Source organism: Lampris incognitus, chromosome 8 (assembly GCF_029633865.1).
Source record: "Lampris incognitus isolate fLamInc1 chromosome 8, fLamInc1.hap2, whole genome shotgun sequence".
Taxonomy (NCBI): domain Eukaryota; kingdom Metazoa; phylum Chordata; class Actinopteri; order Lampriformes; family Lampridae; genus Lampris; species Lampris incognitus.
Window position 1 is genome coordinate 1,321,602 of NC_079218.1, and position 18,247 is coordinate 1,339,848.

At 48.4% G+C, this 18,247-nt stretch overlaps 1 protein-coding gene across 2 annotated transcripts in view; it reads left to right on the plus strand.

The window, feature by feature from the left end:
- The first annotated feature begins 1,515 nt into the window (after window positions 1–1,515).
- Window positions 1,516–18,247, plus strand: part of sytl2a (synaptotagmin-like 2a) — a 42,539-nt gene continuing 25,807 nt past the window's right edge. For both annotated transcript variants that reach the window (XM_056284727.1, XM_056284728.1), the window contains exons 1-2: window positions 1,516–1,569; window positions 11,487–11,932. In XM_056284727.1, the coding sequence (XP_056140702.1) occupies window positions 11,832–11,932 (101 nt within the window). In that variant the 5' untranslated portion in view covers window positions 1,516–1,569; window positions 11,487–11,831. The remainder of the gene's footprint in view (window positions 1,570–11,486; window positions 11,933–18,247) is intronic.

An 18,247-nucleotide genomic window follows, 5' to 3' on the forward strand; every position in this document is an offset into this window, starting at 1 on the left:
GTCAGGAGGTCGCCCGCTTGGGCACAGGACTATGTTATGTGAGGCCGGTAAACTAAAGCAAGAGTAGCCTATATTTGGTATGAAACTGTTATTTCGAGACTGGTATTTCTTATAGATCTAGTACTGTCTGTATGAAACTGTTATTTCAAAACTGTTATTTTTTAATGACCTAGTATTGTCTGCATGAAACTGTTATTTTGAAACTGTTATTTGTTTTATGGTCAAGGTATTCTGTTGTTATTGTAAGACTGTTCATGGCTTATACAGTTCAGCATAAGCACCGCAGTGATTGTATAGTTGGTGATGTAAATGTTATCTTTTGCAAAGGGGATATGTGATGTCTTGAGTTGATGCAGTTGGAGGACAGTAGGGGGAGCTAGAGGACAAGATGCGATGTAAGTGACTGTAACAAGGGAGGAGGAGTGTGACGTGGTTGTTCAAGTAAAGAAGCGTATGCTAACAGACGTGTGTCTTCGAGTGGTCCCTTAGCATCACCACATGGTATTTATTGATTTGATTGATTTATTTAGTGATTTATCAAGTTAGTGAATCCAGCTCACTTTACGTGGATATCTTTGGACTGTGAGAAAACCCACACAAATGCGGGGAGAACTCCGCACAGATGGGCTGGGGTCCTCATACTGACCAATAACACACTTACAGTGACTAGTATGAATTCACATTTATTCATTGTTGATTAAAGATGAGTAACGCAGCTGTCGCATACCCCAAGCCTGACGGGGGAAGCAGCGGTGCTCAGCGGTACTGCAGCGTGCCGCCCGTCTTTAAGTCCCGTCGGGCTCTTTGTTAGACGTGCGACGTTTACACAGTAGTACGTCGTCACGTTGACTTGCTGCTGAATGTTTGGCTAAGAGGCTTTCTTCAGAAGTTTCCTACAATCAACAAAATGCTTTCGATGCCCCTGTGCCTTGAATTTACTTCTTCATGTAGACGTACTACTACAGTATTTAAAAACATATTCAGTAGTAGTATTACTACTACAACTAGTAGTAGTGTAGACATGTGAGGATCAAATTATCTCAGCCCTATTCCCCCACTTATATCACGTGATCTTCCCCCACTAGTATCACGTGATCTTCCCCCACTAATATCACGTGATCTCCCTGGCACAGCGTTGAGAGCTGCGTATTTGTTCTTGGTGCTTACGAGCGTCATCCTTGGCACAAGTCGTCACCGCCAAGAGACGGCTATTAAACCCGGTTGAGTCGCGACAGGGGTAACGTGACGGTATCGACAGAGAAAATTGGTGTTTTGCGTCAATCGGAAACGCCCCTCTCTCTTAAAGGGTTAAAGCCCGGTGTTATACTAAATTCTGTGACCGTCGGAAATTGTGACGACGGTGACGCTGCTGGAGGTGGCGCGTGGCGCTCTGCAGAAGTGCGTTCAAGACAACCGTGGTCACAATTTCCGAGGGTCACAGATGTTGCTGTAACACCGGTAGGGTTCCGGCAGTGGCGCCCCCCTCACGGCTGACGCCGGCTACACGCAGCAGGTCCTGTCTTGTTATTACGCAGTCGTGATTCTGACGGCGGCCAACCGACAGCTGAGGTGAGTTAGTCTCTAACTTCATCATCATAATAATCATGATAGTCATGATAATAATAATAATAATAATACCGACCGCACTCGTGGAAAAGTTTCACACATATTCTGGCTTTATTTGTTTTGGAGCGATTGAACATTTAGGTTTCCTAAAAGTTGCCGTCTAGGCTCGGGAATGCGGCACTGCGGTGGCCGAACAGCAGAGCCGGCGCTGCCTTGTGTCCGGGCCACACATGGCTCTGTCGTCCACACTGGACCGGGTCTGTCGTCCACACTGGACCGGGTCTGTCGTCCACACTGGACCGGGTCTGTAGGGATGTGCGGGTCCTATCTCGGGAACGGCCCGCGCACTGCAGCGTGCACTCCGCGAGCCGCCTCGTGGAGACAAGCCCAGCACTCTGGTCGCGCTGCCGCGCCGGGTGTGCGGGTCACCCCGCGGTGCCGTGTACTTAACGCGCCGCCTGCGCCGGTTCTCCCCGCGGTGCCGTGAACTTAACGCGCCGCCTGCGCCGGGTGTGCAGGGTCACCCCGCGGTGCCGTGTACTTAACGCGCCGCCTGCGCCGGGTGTGCGGGTTCACCCCGCGGTGCCGTGTACTTAACGCGCCGCCTGCGCCGGGTGTGCGGGTTCACCCCGCGGTGCCGTCTACTTAACGCGCCGCCGCGGCGCGCCGGCTGGTTCCGGCTCCTCTGGAGCGTCACATGGAGCATTTGATCCAAATAAACCTCACTTCTCAGACACACCTGTTGAAAGCTGTGGCTCTGTCTTTTCAGGATCCCAGAGCACCTACTTAAGGTTGTCAAAAATAAATAGTAATAATAATAATAATAATAATCCAGACAGATAACTTGCCCCAGTGTTGGCCTGTCTAATACTGTACATAAAAAAGAAATTCTCCGATTAACACACACACACACACACATGCAGGGACAGCGACAAGCCGCCCACTCCACCCGCTGTCTTCCATGTCTACTCTCACACCTTATTGAGTCCACATGCCTTGCTCAAGGGAGCCAACTTGTAACTAAAATGGGAGGAGTCTGTGTGTGTGTGTGTGTGTGTGTGTGTGTATGTGTGTGTGTGTGTGTGTGTGTGTGTGTGTGTGTGTGTGTGTGTGTGTGTATGTGTGTGTACGTCCGTGTACGTCCGTCATTCGGGTTTTTCGACGCCCGTTCTTCCGACAGGCTGCACGCTTGGTAGGCGCGTCCCCGTGGCCTCGGGGTCGCGCCGCGTCCGGTGTGACGTGAGCTTGTCTTGATGAGCGGTTGTCTAGAAAATCTAGACGTTCTCCCCGCGGCGACCGAGCGAACAGCGCCACTCTGCTGTTGCAACCCACGTTGTGGTCAGAAGGGGGATTACACCCGAACAGCCGCTGCACTAGTTAACCGAAGGAAGAAAGAATATTTCTTAACTTCCCCCAATCTGGTGTTGGAAAACAAGCAGGAAATGCTGTGGTAACAAGTCCACTTCATGAAATGTCTGGCACTGAGGCCCTCTTTCCAGCCTTTTTATGTATCTCATTTATATCTCAATTTAAAGTAAGGAATGCATAGCTCCAAAGTACTGAGGCACGCCACAGAGTGTGTGGTTGGATGTTAGTGACATTAGACCAACAGCTGTTACAACGGACCCACTGGCACCGCCACTGCTGTTCTCTCTGCCGTCCTACCGGGGGAGGCTGAACAAGACCATCTAAACACCCTACATAGACCCTACATAGACCCTACATAGACCGCGGCTTGGACTGATCAGAGAGAGGGGTCTCATTGTTGTTTCAAACTAACATATTCACCGTTCATGTGACGACAGCTTGCTAAAGTGGACATAGGTTTGATTGTAGCCTATAATAACTAATCCGTCGTTTACGGCGCACTTGAAATACATTGTTTGTTCTATGTGGTGTTCAAGTATCCTGAGAGATAGTAGTTAACCTGAAGTCCTTGCTGGCTTTTGCATTTTCTCCAGGAAGTGCTGCAGCAATGAGGAAATAAGTGTCGGTGTTTCCATGATCCTTCTTAAGACAGGACTCACTGCATTCTTCTTTCCCCCCTTCACTTGGATGACCCTCTTCAGGGAAATCATTACGCTCTCTGCACCCGACTGCTGCTGTACAGTGTGTGCACCACAGACACAGGAGGACCACATTCCTCCCAACCGAGACGCTGTCGTAACATGCTGTCATTTCTGGGTAGTACAGGTTTTCTGTCTGCCCTGCAAGGCAAATCACCTGCACTGTTAGAGGCACAAACATGCATCGGCAGCTATAACCTGCCCTGCGTGCTCTTTGTAACATCTCGTCTCTAGGCACTGACTGTCCTTCCGTATATGAACAAGCCGCACCGCAGTCGCCCACTGCAGTACACACCATGGTTAAAGTTGCAGTCCTGTAGATCAGTGGTTTTCAAGCTGTGGGTCGCGCCCCACAAGTGGGTCACAGCAGGGGGCCGGTGAGTCATGGGGTGTCGACAATAAGCTCCGAGTTTGATGCCTTGCCTGTTTCATTTAATTTTTAGTAGACTATTAGAAGGCCATGCTTGAAGACTGAAAAAGGGAATACAGGAAGTCCCCGGATTACGAACGAGTCCCGGTTTTGAGGCTGTCCGTAAGTCGACTTTGTATGTAAGTCGGAACAGTTATGTACAGTTCACATCTAGCGTCAATTAGTCAAATGTTTCTCTTAGTAGATGGTATATATTTTACCTAAAACATCATAAACAAAATAATGCAGTAATAATAATAATACATGTTACTACAGTACAGTATTTATAATTAAGAGACACGGCACAGGTGCTCATCCAGGCTCTGGTCATCTCCCGGCTGGACTACGGCAACTCCCTCCTTGCTGGCGCCCCGGCGTCGGCCGTCAGACCTCTGGAGCTCGTTCAGAAAGCTGCAGCTCGTCTGGTGTTCAACCTCCCTAATTTCTCCCACACAACTCCCCTTCTCATGTCCCTACACTGGCTCCCAGTAGCTGCTCACATCCAGTTTAAGACTCTGGTGCTAGCCTACAGGGCAGGGAAAGGAACAGCTCCTTCCTATCCCCAGGCCATGGTCAAGTCCTACACCCCCACCCAACCACTTCGCTCTGCTGCCTCGGGACGCCTGGTTGCCCCGTCGCTCAGAGGCCCCAGCTGCCGATCGACCCGGTCACGGTTCTGTTCTGTCCTGGCCCACAGTGGTGGACTGAACTCCCCACTGATGTCAGGACAGCGGAGTCCTGCCCATCTTTCAGCGCAGGTTGAAAACTCCCCTCTTTAAGAACTACTACCCTGTTACTTGTTCTTACCACTTATTGTATTCACTCATTAAAAAAAAAAATCTCTTTCTTGTGCTTTTACTTTAGCACTGGTTTTGCTCCTAGATGCTTGTTTAGATGCACTTATGACCTCTGATGACTAGTAGTTCTCTTAAATGATGCACTTATTGTAAGTCGCTTTGGATAAAAGCGTCGGCTAAATGACTGTAATGTCATGTCATGTCATGTCATGTCATGTAAGAGGGAGAATGTGTGTATTGGTATAAAAACATTTAAGAAACTTTTCTTAAGCTGTTTAGATAAAAAAGATGAAAGTTAACACTCTCATTCCAGCTGATGTCTTGCATACCGGGAGGAGCCTTAATTAACTTAATTAATAGGAATATACACTAATTTTGATCCTCTAACCAAATTACCAGTATCCATTCCATTTTGATAAGCCACGGCGTTGCTTAGTGATAACTGTTGCTTTCACGGGGACAGAGTCTTTTACTTGCTCCTTACTGGCCCCTTGTCCTGTACAACCGCCCCGGGCACGGGGCCGCTGTAGCCCGCTTGTCCCGCTTTGTTGCTGTTTCCGCTCCCTGAACGCTTGCTTGATCAGTTCACTGGCCTTTCGGTCGTGGTTGTTTTCCTCCCCTAAGGCGCGTCACTGCCACTTGGGGCCACCACTTGGGGCGCGTCACCGCCACTTGGGGCCACCACTTGGGGCGCGTCACCGCCACTTGGGGCCGCCACTTGGGGCGCGTCACTGCCACTTGGGGCCACCACTTGCGGCCACCACTTGGGGCCGCCACTTGGGGCCACCACTTGGGGCGCGTCACTGCCACTTGGGGCCACTACTTGGGGCGCGTCACTGCCACTTGGGGCCACCACTTGGGGCCACCACTTGGGGCCACCACTTGGGGCGCGTCACCGCCACTTGCGGCCACCACTTGGGGCCGCCACTTGCGGCCACCACTTGGGGCCGCCACTTGGGGCCACCACTTGCGGCCACCACTTGGGGCCACCACTTGGGGCCGCCACTTGGGGCGCGTCACTGCCACTTGGGGCCGCCACTTGGGGCCGCCACTTGCGGCCACCACTTGGGGCCACCACTTGGGGCCACCACTTGGGGCCACCACTTGGGGCCGCCACTTGGGGCGCGTCACTGCCACTTGGGGCCACCACTTGCGGCGCGTCACTGCCACTTGGGGCCACCACTTGCGGCCACCACTTGGGGCCACCACTTGGGGCCGCCACTTGGGGCGCGTCACTGCCACTTGGGGCCGCCACTTGGGGCCGCCACTTGCGGCCACCACTTGGGGCCACCACTTGGGGCCACCACTTGCGGCCACCACTTGGGGCCACCACTTGGGGCCGCCACTTGGGGCGCGTCACTGCCACTTGGGGCCACCACTTGCGGCGCGTCACTGCCACTTGGGGCCACCACTTGCGGCCACCACTTGGGGCCACCACTTGGGGCCGCCACTTGGGGCGCGTCACTGCCACTTGGGGCCGCCACTTGGGGCCGCCACTTGCGGCCACCACTTGGGGCCACCACTTGGGGCCACCACTTGCGGCCACCACTTGGGGCCACCACTTGGGGCCGCCACTTGGGGCGCGTCACCACCACTTGGGGCCACCACTTGCGGCGCGTCACTGCCACTTGGGGCCACCACTTGGGGCCACCACTTGGGGCCACCACTTGGGGCGCGTCACCACCACTTGGGGCCACCACTTGCGGCGCGTCACTGCCACTTGCGTCACATTTACACTGTGAAGCTACGATCACGAGGCTAAACACGAAGTCAACACACAACGCACACGATGATGTTACGCAGTCCGACTCACAATGGCGACGACGGCGTGGCGTTGTTCTCCCTCAAGCTCACAAGCTGCCTACAACACGCAAAACGTGTGAACAATACAACACAACACAACACAACACAACACAACACAACACAACACAACACAACACAACACAACACAACACAACACAACACAACACAATACAATACAATACAATACAATACAATACAATACAATACAATACAATACAATACAACACAACACAATACAGTACAATACATTACATTACAGTGCAATACAGTACAGTACAGTACAGTACAGTAAAATAAAGTACAATACAGTACACCACAGCACAGTACAATACAGTACAGTACAGTACACCACAGCACAGTACAATACAGTACAGTACAGTACAGTACACCAAAACACAGTACAATACAGTGCAATACAACACAGTAAAGTACAGTACAGTACAGTAAAATAAAGTACAATACAATACAGTACACCACAGTACAGTACAGTACAGTACACCACAGCACAGTACAATACAGTACAGTACAATAAAACACAGTACAATACAGTGCAATACAACACAGTAAAGTACAGTACAGTACAGTACAGTACAGTACAGTACAGTAGATGCTATGGGGAGGATGTGAAACGAGTCCAATAATGTTTTTCCAGGAAATTCCGACCTGCCACTTACTAAACCAAACAGTAACTACCAGCGGATTTGTCATTTGGATGTTTATGGAATAAATGTTGTGTTCAACACATCAGAAGTAGAACGCATCAAGAAGGATACTTGTTGGCAAACACATCTTCAGGAATGTAACTCTAAGGTCAAATGGAAATAGGAATTTAATATTATTTAACTTTCTATGACTTACCAGCCACGTACCTACCTTCCTTGAGATGTCTGTGAATGTTCTCCTTCATCCAGGTCATCATGGTTATCCAAAGAGCTGAATCAAGTGCAACTGGACTTGGTATATATCCGTGAAATATACCAAGTCCAGTTTCACTTGATTCAGCTCCTTTGGATGCCTTCCTTAAGTTTCATCAGTTATCTTTGCAACACAAACCAGTAAAGGGAGGACATTTAATTGGGAGCATACTTTGATTTGGGAGCAGGAGAATCCTTTAGCAGTGCAGAAGCCTTTATCCCAGGTGGTGCTGAGGAGGATGCTACTGTAGGTGGTCAACACTCAGAGGGACGTGTGTCATAGTCAGGCTAGAACTGATAAAGAGACGGATAAAGAGGGGGCGGGGGAGGAGAGAGAGGGCTAAAGAGGGGACGGGAGGAGAGAGAGAGGGATAAAGAGGGGACGGGGGAGGAGAGAGGGAGATAAAGAGGGGACAGGAGGAGGAGAGAGAGAGGGATAAAGAGGGGACAGGAGGAGGAGAGAGGGCTAAAGAGGGGACGGGAGGAGAGAGAGGGGGATAAAGAGGGGACGGGGGAGGAGAGAGAGGGATAAAGAGGGGACGGGGGAGGAGAGAGAGGGGACAGGAGGAGAGAGAGAGGGATAAAGAGGGGACAGGAGGAGAGAGAGAGATAAAGAGGGGACGGGAGGAGAGAGAGGGGGATAAAGAGGGGACAGGAGGAGAGAGAGGGCTAAAGAGGGGACGGGGGAGGAGAGAGAGGGGGATAAAGAGGGGACAGGAGGAGAGAGAGGGGGATAAAGAGGGGACAGGAGGAGAGAGAGAGATAAAGAGGGGGCGGGGGAGGAGAGAGAGGGCTAAAGAGGGGACGGGAGGAGAGAGAGAGGGGATAAAGAGGGGACGGGGGAGGAGAGAGAGAGATAAAGAGGGGACAGGAGGAGGAGAGAGTGAGGGATAAAGAGGGGACGGGAGGAGAGAGAGGGCTAAAGAGGGGACGGGAGGAGAGAGAGGGGGATAAAGAGGGGACGGGAGGAGAGAGAGAGGGATAAAGAGGGGACGGGAGGGGAGAGAGAGATAAAGGGGACGGGGGAGGAGAGAGAGGGATAAAGAGGGGACGGGGAGGAGAGAGGGGGGGATAAAGAGGGGACGGGGGAGGAGAGAGAGAGATAAAGAGGGGACGGGGGAGGAGAGAGAGAGATAAAGGGGACGGGGGAGGAGAGAGAGATAAAGAGGGGACGGGAGGGGAGAGAGAGGGATAAAGAGGGGACGGGAGGGGAGAGAGAGGGGACGGGGGAGGAGAGAGTGAGGGATAAAGAGGGGACGGGAGGAGAGAGAGGGCTAAAGAGGGGATGGGAGGAGAGAGAGAGATAAAGAGGGGACGGGAGGAGAGAGTGGGATAAAGAGGGGACAGGAGGAGAGAGAGGGCTAAAGAGGGGACGGGAGGAGAGAGAGAGGGATAAAGAGGGGACGGGAGGGGAGAGAGAGAGATAAAGGGGACGGGGGAGGAGAGAGAGAGATAAAGAGGGGACAGGAGGGGAGAGAGGGCTAAAGAGGGGACAGGAGGAGAGAGAGAGGGATAAAGAGGGGACGGGAGGGGAGAGAGAGATAAAGGGGACGGGGGAGGAGAGAGAGAGATAAAGAGGGGACAGGAGGGGAGAGAGAGATAAAGAGGGGATGGGGAGGAGAGAGAGAGGGATAAAGAGGGGACAGGAGGGGAGAGAGGGCTAAAGAGGGGATGGGGAGGAGAGAGAGAGGGATAAAGAGGGGACGGGAGGGGAGAGAGAGATAAAGGGGACGGGGGAGGAGAGAGAGAGATAAAGAGGGGACAGGAGGAGAGAGAGAGATAAAGAGGGGACAGGAGGGGAGAGAGGGGGATAAAGAGGGGACAGGAGGAGAGAGAGAGATAAAGAGGGGATGGGGAGGAGAGAGGGGGATAAAGAGGGGACGGGGGGAGGAGAGAGAGGGGGATAAAGAGGGGACGGGGGAGGAGAGAGAGGGGGATAAAGAGGGGACGGGGGGAGAGAGAGGGGGATAAAGAGGGGACGGGGGAGGAGAGAGAGGGGGATAAAGAGGGGACGGGGGAGGAGAGAGTGAGGGATAAAGAGGGGATAGGGAGGAGAGAGAGGGGGATAAAGAGGGGACAGGAGGAGAGAGAGAGATAAAGAGGGGATGGGGAGGAGAGAGGGGGATAAAGAGGGGACGGGGGAGGAGAGAGAGGGGGATAAAGAGGGGACGGGGGAGGAGAGAGAGAGAGATAAAGAGGGGATGGGGAGGAGAGAGAGGGGGATAAAGAGGGGACAGGAGGAGAGAGAGAGATAAAGAGGGGATGGGGAGGAGAGAGAGGGGGATAAAGAGGGGACGGGGGGAGGAGAGAGAGGGGGATAAAGAGGGGAGGGGGGGAGAGGGATAAAGGAGTGTCTCCTGTGTACTTTGTCAGCATTGTGTCATCGTTACATGTTGAGGCTAGAAGTGCCCATGTAATAGCGAGCCTTCTGAAAGTTGGTACGGGGACTTCAGAGTCAAGCCGTTAACTCCCAGTCCCTCTAAACAGCCGTGGCCTCATTGTTTGCTGCCAGTGTTTGTGTGTTAGGGCTGAGTAATACTGACATAAATCATCACTGCAGTGTTTTTAGGGGGGAGGGGGGGTTGTTCTGTACTACAGCACAATGGCCCAGTGGTCAGCACTGCTGCCTCACAGCAAGAAGGTCCTGGGTTCGAACTCTAGGCCGTCCCAGGTCCTTTCTGTGTGGAGTTTGCATGTTGTCCCCATGTCTGCGTGGGTTTCCTCCCACCATCAAAAAGACATGCATGTTAGGGTAAATACTCCTGCCTGTGCCCTTGAGCAAGGCAATGGAAAGAGGAACCAGAGTTTGTCCCCAGGTGCTGCAGCTGCCCATTGCTTCTATACAATAGGATGACCTTGCTAGGTTTTTTTTTATGATTAAGCCATGGGAGTTTTAGCCCAACATAAATGATGGACCCTATTTTCATCTTTTACAGTACAACTATTGCAAATGTGTATATTGGTAGTTCTGAAATAATAAATTGTTCAGCCCTGTGGGGCATCCAAGGCTGTTAGGAGCCCATGTTCCCAGTTGGTGTCTGCTTACCACTGCATACAAACTCACTGACTGACTAAACTGTAGAGACGATGGAGAACTAATCAGACTTTTCAGCAGCTTTTTGCATCTACAGCTTATCATCAGCTGATTCAGTTTAAAGTCTGAACTCCACCGACAACAGAAATCAAAACAGAGTTTCTCCACAGCAAGGCAAGACTCCAGCTGATAGATGTCAACCACGACTTAATTTGGCCCGGTATTACACATACGCTGACACCATAACTTGAGCATCTACCACTCAAGCACACTAAAACGGGGTGTTTATGTAGCTAAGATAATCTGAAGTTTACTGCTTGATGCTATAGTGAAAATCACCAAAAGCTCTTGCAGCAGTGAAAGCTTGAACATGCACCAGCCCCCTACAGGAGCATTTAGACGAGAGCCACAAAAACATGTTGTCTTGCACTCTGTGAAAGGCCCACGACATTATTTGGCACAAAGTGGCCTCTGAGAGATATGCCTATGCATATCCATAGTTAAGACAATGTAAAATCTTCATATTATGGTGCTACACAATTTAAATTGAAGAGACATCTCCTAAGAATTGTGTTAATAGCTCCAGTGAGTCATAGCAAAGGGTTATCTTTCTGAAAAGACCATGATTATATTTCAAAAGTGTTAGAGCTACTGCCATTTTAGTGTGGGTACTTTGTTTTTTGGCCTTGGGCCTAAGGGGCACCTCAGTGGGTTAAAGGACACAAATCATCTGATTTTGTCATGTACTGAGACATTCCCACATAATTCAAGCAAGAAATATCGAGACCGTTCACTCTGTTCCCATTCATTCCTGGGGAATTCAAGAGCAAAAGCCCGCGTCTCCCATGAAACAAAAATAATCAGCCTTCTCTTCTATATTTTTGTTGTTACTTCCAGGCAAGAAAGGAGCCAAGAAAAGGCCAAATATGGCTGTGAAGAACAGCCGCAGTTGAGCAAGTCAGAAGTATCCAAAACTACCCAAGCTCCAAAAAACTGACCGCAGACAACAGGAAGCTGGGAGTGCCTCATCTACAATCAAAAGATGATGTTTTGGTATGAGGAAACCCATACCAGTCAAAACGTGCATGTAAACCACTGATCCTACCCTAACCTGGAGCTCCAGAAGAAGGGCTTGTCAAGCATCGAATCCCATACAGGAGCGATTGTGCTCTTCACTGAGACCGTACCTGAAAGCAGCGATAACCATCTGGCCTGGGGGCAGCAAACTTCCGACGAATCACCATGATTGACTTGAGCTTCTTGACGGAGGAAGAGCAACAGATCATTTTGACTGTCCTGAAAAGAGACGCTGAGCTCAAGAGGGCCGAAGAGCTTCGTGTCAAGTAAGTTCACAGTCTCCAATAGTTCCTTTTTTTTTGTAAATATATTTTATTCCAATAGTTCCATTTTAAAATGCAACTTACCTGACACAGTTGTTGTCGTAAAAGGAAAAGTCCGGTATTTTTTAACCTAAGCCATATTTTCCTACCAGTAGGAGTCAGTCTGAGTGATGGGCGGCGTGATTTTTTAAACTGATTCAGTACTGAGCAAGCTTGGGTCAGCCAACTGGTGTGCACCAAGCCGCAATATAATCCTTAGGGGCAATAGCGCTCATCAAAGATCATCCACTAAAGAGCACTTTCTGAGATGTGTCTGAAAACACCTTCCATTATGAAAAACAATCCTGCTATAGTCATTCAGCGCAGTGAAAGACCTTTTTGCATTTTTCTTTTTTGCACTTCTCTCCAACTCTCTGCTGTGCACTGTTGTCTTCCTGCAACAATTCACTTCTCATGGGATTGCAGAGTGAGACTTCTACTCCGGGGTAGAAATGGATTGATATCTATATAATTTCATGATTTATATCAAGGCTAAGCCTCTTTAGACTCTTCTCAAATCACTGTGAGCCTGTTTGTGCCAAAAAAGAGCTCTTCTAGTTAATGCTATTGAGGAGACTCTCATGCCCCTAAAAAGTGCACTACGATTCAATTCAATTCAATTCAATTCGATTCAAAACTTTATTGCAGACTCGGGGTCCATAACAGACAAAGACAAATAGGTAAAAGACAATCCCTATACAATACACAGAGTAAACACAATAAAAGAACATGAATGGAACAAGTCAGTGTGTTAAAAGAAGGCAGCTATACCAGTGGTCCCACAGCCGGGATTGGTAGCGTGTGGCACTGAATCTTATATTAGTTAAACTCTTGATGATTACATTATCAGAGTCATTGAGCCGGCAAATAAATTTATACATAAGATTTCTTAGAAGAGCCTGAAAGGTACTGACTCCTGCAGCCACAAACATTTCACTTGCACTACACCATCTAGGTCTTTTTAGCAGTATTCTCATAGCATCATTATAAGCCACTCGAAGCCTCTTTAAGCTTGCTTTTTTTATAGTTTCACCACAGGGGGGGCAGTATAAAGTGTTGTACAATATGCTCTGAACAGAGACATCTTCACACCAACTGAACACATACCAAACCTGCGTGACAGAGTGTGTGCTGTGCATACATCATGCGGCATTGCCTATAAACATCATCATCGTCGTCTGTCATTTGTTCAGTAATATACTAGTGCCCAAGATATTTCACCTTAGTACATACCACAAGATAATTATCAGACCATTTAAAATCAGGAAGTTTTAGATGATTGACCTCTTTGGTTCTGCAGATCATGACAACACTCTTACTAGCATTGTATTTGATGTCATGCTCCACACCATACACAGAACATATATCAAGGAGCTGCTGGAGACCAGCGCTACAGGGACTAAGAATGACAAGGTCATCTGCATACATAATATGGTTCAACAAAGTATTGCCAGTCATGCACCAGTGTTACGGGCAGTTTAGTGTGCTACTACAGTTTAGTGTGCAGCTGTCGGTTGATGCTAGCTTGATAAATACTGAATCATTCTAAAAGACCATCTATGTGACGAGGGAACGACTGTCCCTGAACCGAGCGGGGGGCTAAGAGTACATCTGTCACCATCTTACAATGCTGTGATTGTAACTATTCCCCAATCCTCTGTGACTAGTACACATGGCCATTATAACTCTAGTTAATGGTCACAGCAATTTGCATATGAAACCGATCGTTGGTTTGGGTCGTCATGCCACTGTATTGTTTATAAGGGTGGGGGTACCTGCAGTCACTGTATCGTTTATAAGGATGGGGTACCTGCAGTCACTGTATCGTTTATAAGGATGGGGTACCTGCAGTCACTGTATCGTTTATAAGGGTGGGGTACCTGCAGTCACTGTATCGTTTATAAGGATGGGGACACCTGCAGTCACTGTATCGTTTATAAGGGTGGGGGCACCTGCAGTCACTGTATCGTTTATAAGGGTGGGGACACCTGCAGTGACTGTATTGTTTATAAGGATGGGGACACCTGCAGTCACTGTATCGTTTATAAGGGTGGGGTACCTGCAGTCACTGTATCGTTTATAAGGATGGGGACACCTGCAGTCACTGTATCGTTTATAAGGGTGGGGACACCTGCAGTCACTGTATTGTTTATAAGGGTGGGGGCACCTGCAGTCACTGTATCGTTTATAAGGGTGGGGACACCTGCAGTGACTGTATTGTTTATAAGGATGGGGACACCTGCAGTCACTGTATCGTTTATAAGGGTGGGGACACCTGCAGTCACTGTATTGTTTATAAGGGTGGGGGTACCTGCAGTCACTGTATTGTTTATAAGGGTGGGGGCACCTGCAGTCACTGTATTGTTTATAAGGGTGGGGGCACCTGCAGTGACTGTATTGTTTATAAGGGTGGGGGCACCTGCAGTCACTGTATCGTTTATAAGGGTGGGGACACCTGCAGTGACTGTATTGTTTATAAGGATGGGGACACCTGCAGTCACTGTATCGTTTATAAGGGTGGGGGCACCTGCAGTCACTGTATTGTTTATAAGGGTGGGGGTACCTGCAGTCACTGTATTGTTTATAAGGGTGGGGGCACCTGCAGTCACTGTATTGTTTATAAGGGAGGGGGCACCTGCAGTCACTGTATTGTTTATAAGGGTGGGGGCACCTGCAGTCACTGTATTGTTTATAAGGGTGGGGGTACCTGCAGCCACTGTATTGTTTATAAAGGGGGGGTACCTGCAGTCACTGTATTGTTTATAAGGGTGGGGGTACCTGCAGTCACTGTATTGTTTATAAGGGTGGGGGCACTTGCAGTCACTGTATTGTTTATAAGGGTGGGGGTACCTGCAGCCACTGTATTGTTTATAAGGGTGGGGACACCTGCAGTCACTGTATTGTTTATAAGGGTGGGGACACCTGCAGTCACTGTATTGTTTATAAGGGTGGGGGTACCTGCAGTCACTGTATTGTTTATAAGGGTGGGGGTACCTGCAGCCACTGTATTGTTTATAAGGGTGGGGACACCTGCAGTCACTGTATCGTTTATAAGGGTGGGGACACCTGCAGTCACTGTATCGTTTATAAGGGTGGGGACACCTGCAGTCACTGTATTGTTTATAAGGGTGGGGGCACCTGCAGTCACTGTATTGTTTATAAGGATGGGGGTACCTGCAGTCACTGTATTGTTTATAAAGGGGGGGTACCTGCAGTCACTGTATTGTTTATAAGGGTGGGGGTACCTGCAGTCACTGTATTGTTTATAAGGGTGGGGGCACCTGCAGTCACTGTATCGTTTATAAGGGTGGGGACACCTGCAGTCACTGTATTGTTTATAAGGGTGGGGGTACCTGCAGTCACTGTGTTGTTTATAAGGGTGGGGACACCTGCAGTCACTGTATTGTTTATAAGGGTGGGGGTACCTGCAGTCACTGTGTTGTTTATAAGGGTGGGACACCTGCAGTCACTGTATTGTTGATAAGGGTGGGGACACCTGCAGTCACTGTATTGTTTATAAGGGGGGGGACACCTGCAGTCACTGTATTGTTGATAAGGGTGGGGACACCTGCAGTCACTGTATTGTTTATAAGGGTGGGACACCTGCAGTCACTGTATTGTTGATAAGGGTGGGGACACCTGCAGCCACTGTATTGTTTATAAGGGTGGGGACACCTGCAGTCACTGTATTGTTTATAAGGGGGGGGACACCTGCAGTCATACAGACACGGTTTAGTGATGAAAAGTAACGCTAGGTTCAGACACGAGAGAATAAAGCAACATTAATTCTGTTCTTCTTTATTTCTCTTGAAAAAGAAGAGCAGAAAGAACCAACAAGATTACCGTTAAAGTACCGGATCGGTAGTATCGGTAAGAGTAGAGTACCTCTAGAATCTTAGCGATCCCCATCCCTACTCCTAATAATAGATTACCGTTAAAGTACCGGATCGGTAGTATCGGTAAGAGTAGAGTACCTCTAGAATCTTAGCGATCCCCATCCCTACTCCTAATAATAGATTATTATTAAAGTACCGGATCGGTAGTATCGGTAAGAGTAGAGTACCTCTAGAATCTTGACGGTACCCATCCCTACTCCTAATAATAGATTACTGTTAAAGTACCGGATCGGTGGTATCGGTAAGAGTAGAGTACCTCTAGAATCTTAGCGATCCCAATCCCTACTCCTAATAATAGATTACCGTTAAAGTACTGGATCGGTAGTATCGGTAAGAGTAGAGTACCTCTAGAATCTTAGCGATCCCCATCCCTACTCCTAATAATAGATTACCGTTAAAGTACTGGATCGGTAGTATCGGTAAGAGTAGAGTACCTCTAGAATCTTAGCGATCCCCATCCCTACTCCTAATAATAGATTACTGTTAAAGTACTGGATCGGTATTATCGGTAAGAGTAGAGTACCTCTAGAATCTTAGCGATCCCCATCCCTACTCCTAATAATAGATTACTGTTAAAGTACTGGATCGGTAGTATCGGTAAGAGTAGAGTACCTCTAGAATCTTAGCGATCCCTACTCCTAATAATAGATTACTGTTAAAGTACCCGATCGGTAGTATCGGTAAGAGTAGAGTACCTCTAGAATCTTAGCGATCCCCATCCCTACTCCTAATAATAGATTACCGTTAAAGTACTGGATCGGTAGTATCGGTAAGAGTAGAGTACCTCTAGAATCTTAGCGATCCCCATCCCTACTCCTAATAATAGATTACCGTTGAAGTACTGGATCGGTAGTATCGGTAAGAGTAGAGTACCTCTAGAATCTTAGCGATCCCCATCCCTACTCCTAATAATAGATTACTGTTAAAGTACTGGATCGGTAGTATCGGTAAGAGTAGAGTACCTCTAGAATCTTAGCGATCCCCATCCCTACTCCTAATAATAGATTACTGTTAAAGTACTGGATCGGTAGTATCGGTAAGAGTAGAGTACCTCTAGAATCTTAGCGATCCCAATCCCTACTCCTAATAATAGATTACCGTTAAAGTACTGGATCGGTAGTATCGGTAAGAGTAGAGTACCTCTAGAATCTTAGCGATCCCCATCCCTACTCCTAATAATAGATTACCGTTAAAGTACTGGATCGGTAGTATCGGTAAGAGTAGAGTACCTCTAGAATCTTAGCGATCCCCATCCCTACTCCTAATAATAGATTACTGTTAAAGTACTGGATCGGTAGTATCGGTAAGAGTAGAGTACCTCTAGAATCTTAGCGATCCCCATCCCTACTCCTAATAATAGATTACTGTTAAAGTACTGGATCGGTAGTATCGGTAAGAGTAGAGTACCTCTAGAATCTTAGCGATCCCTACTCCTAATAATAGATTACTGTTAAAGTACTGGATCGGTAGTATCGGTAAGAGTAGAGTACCTCTAGAATCTTAGCGATCCCCATCCCTACTCCTAATAATAGATTACCGTTAAAGTACTGGATCGGTAGTATCGGTAAGAGTAGAGTACCTCTGGAATCTTAGCGATCCCCATCCCTACTCCTAATAATAGATTACCGTTGAAGTACTGGATCGGTAGTATCGGTAAGAGTAGAGTACCTCTAGAATCTTAGCGATCCCCATCCCTACTCCTAATAATAGATTACTGTTAAAGTACTGGATCGGTAGTATCGGTAAGAGTAGAGTACCTCTAGAATCTTAGCGATCCCCATCCCTACTCCTAATAATAGATTACTGTTAAAGTACTGGATCGGTAGTATCGGTAAGAGTAGAGTACCTCTAGAATCTTAGCGATCCCCATCCCTACTCCTAATAATAGATTACTGTTAAAGTACCCGATCGGTAGTATCGGTAAGAGTAGAGTACCTCTAGAATCTTAGCGATCCCCATCCCTACTCCTAATAATAGATTACCGTTAAAGTACCGGATCGGTAGTATCGGTAAGAGTAGAGTACCTCTAGAATCTTAGCGATCCCCATCCCTACTCCTAATAATAGATTACTGTTAAAGTACCGGATCGGTAGTATCGGTAAGAGTAGAGTACCTCTAGAATCTTAGCGATCCCCATCACTACTCCTAATAATAGATTACTGTTAAAGTACCGGATCGGTAGTATCGGTAAGAGTAGAGTACCTCTAGAATCTTAGCGATCCCCATCCCTACTCCTAATAATAGATTATTATTAAAGTACCGGATCGGTAGTATCGGTAAGAGTAGAGTACCTCTAGAATCTTAGCGATCCCCATCCCTACTCCTAATAATAGGAAAACAGGGTTTAGATTTAGAGACACTGCAGTTTTCCTTTAATGCTTTT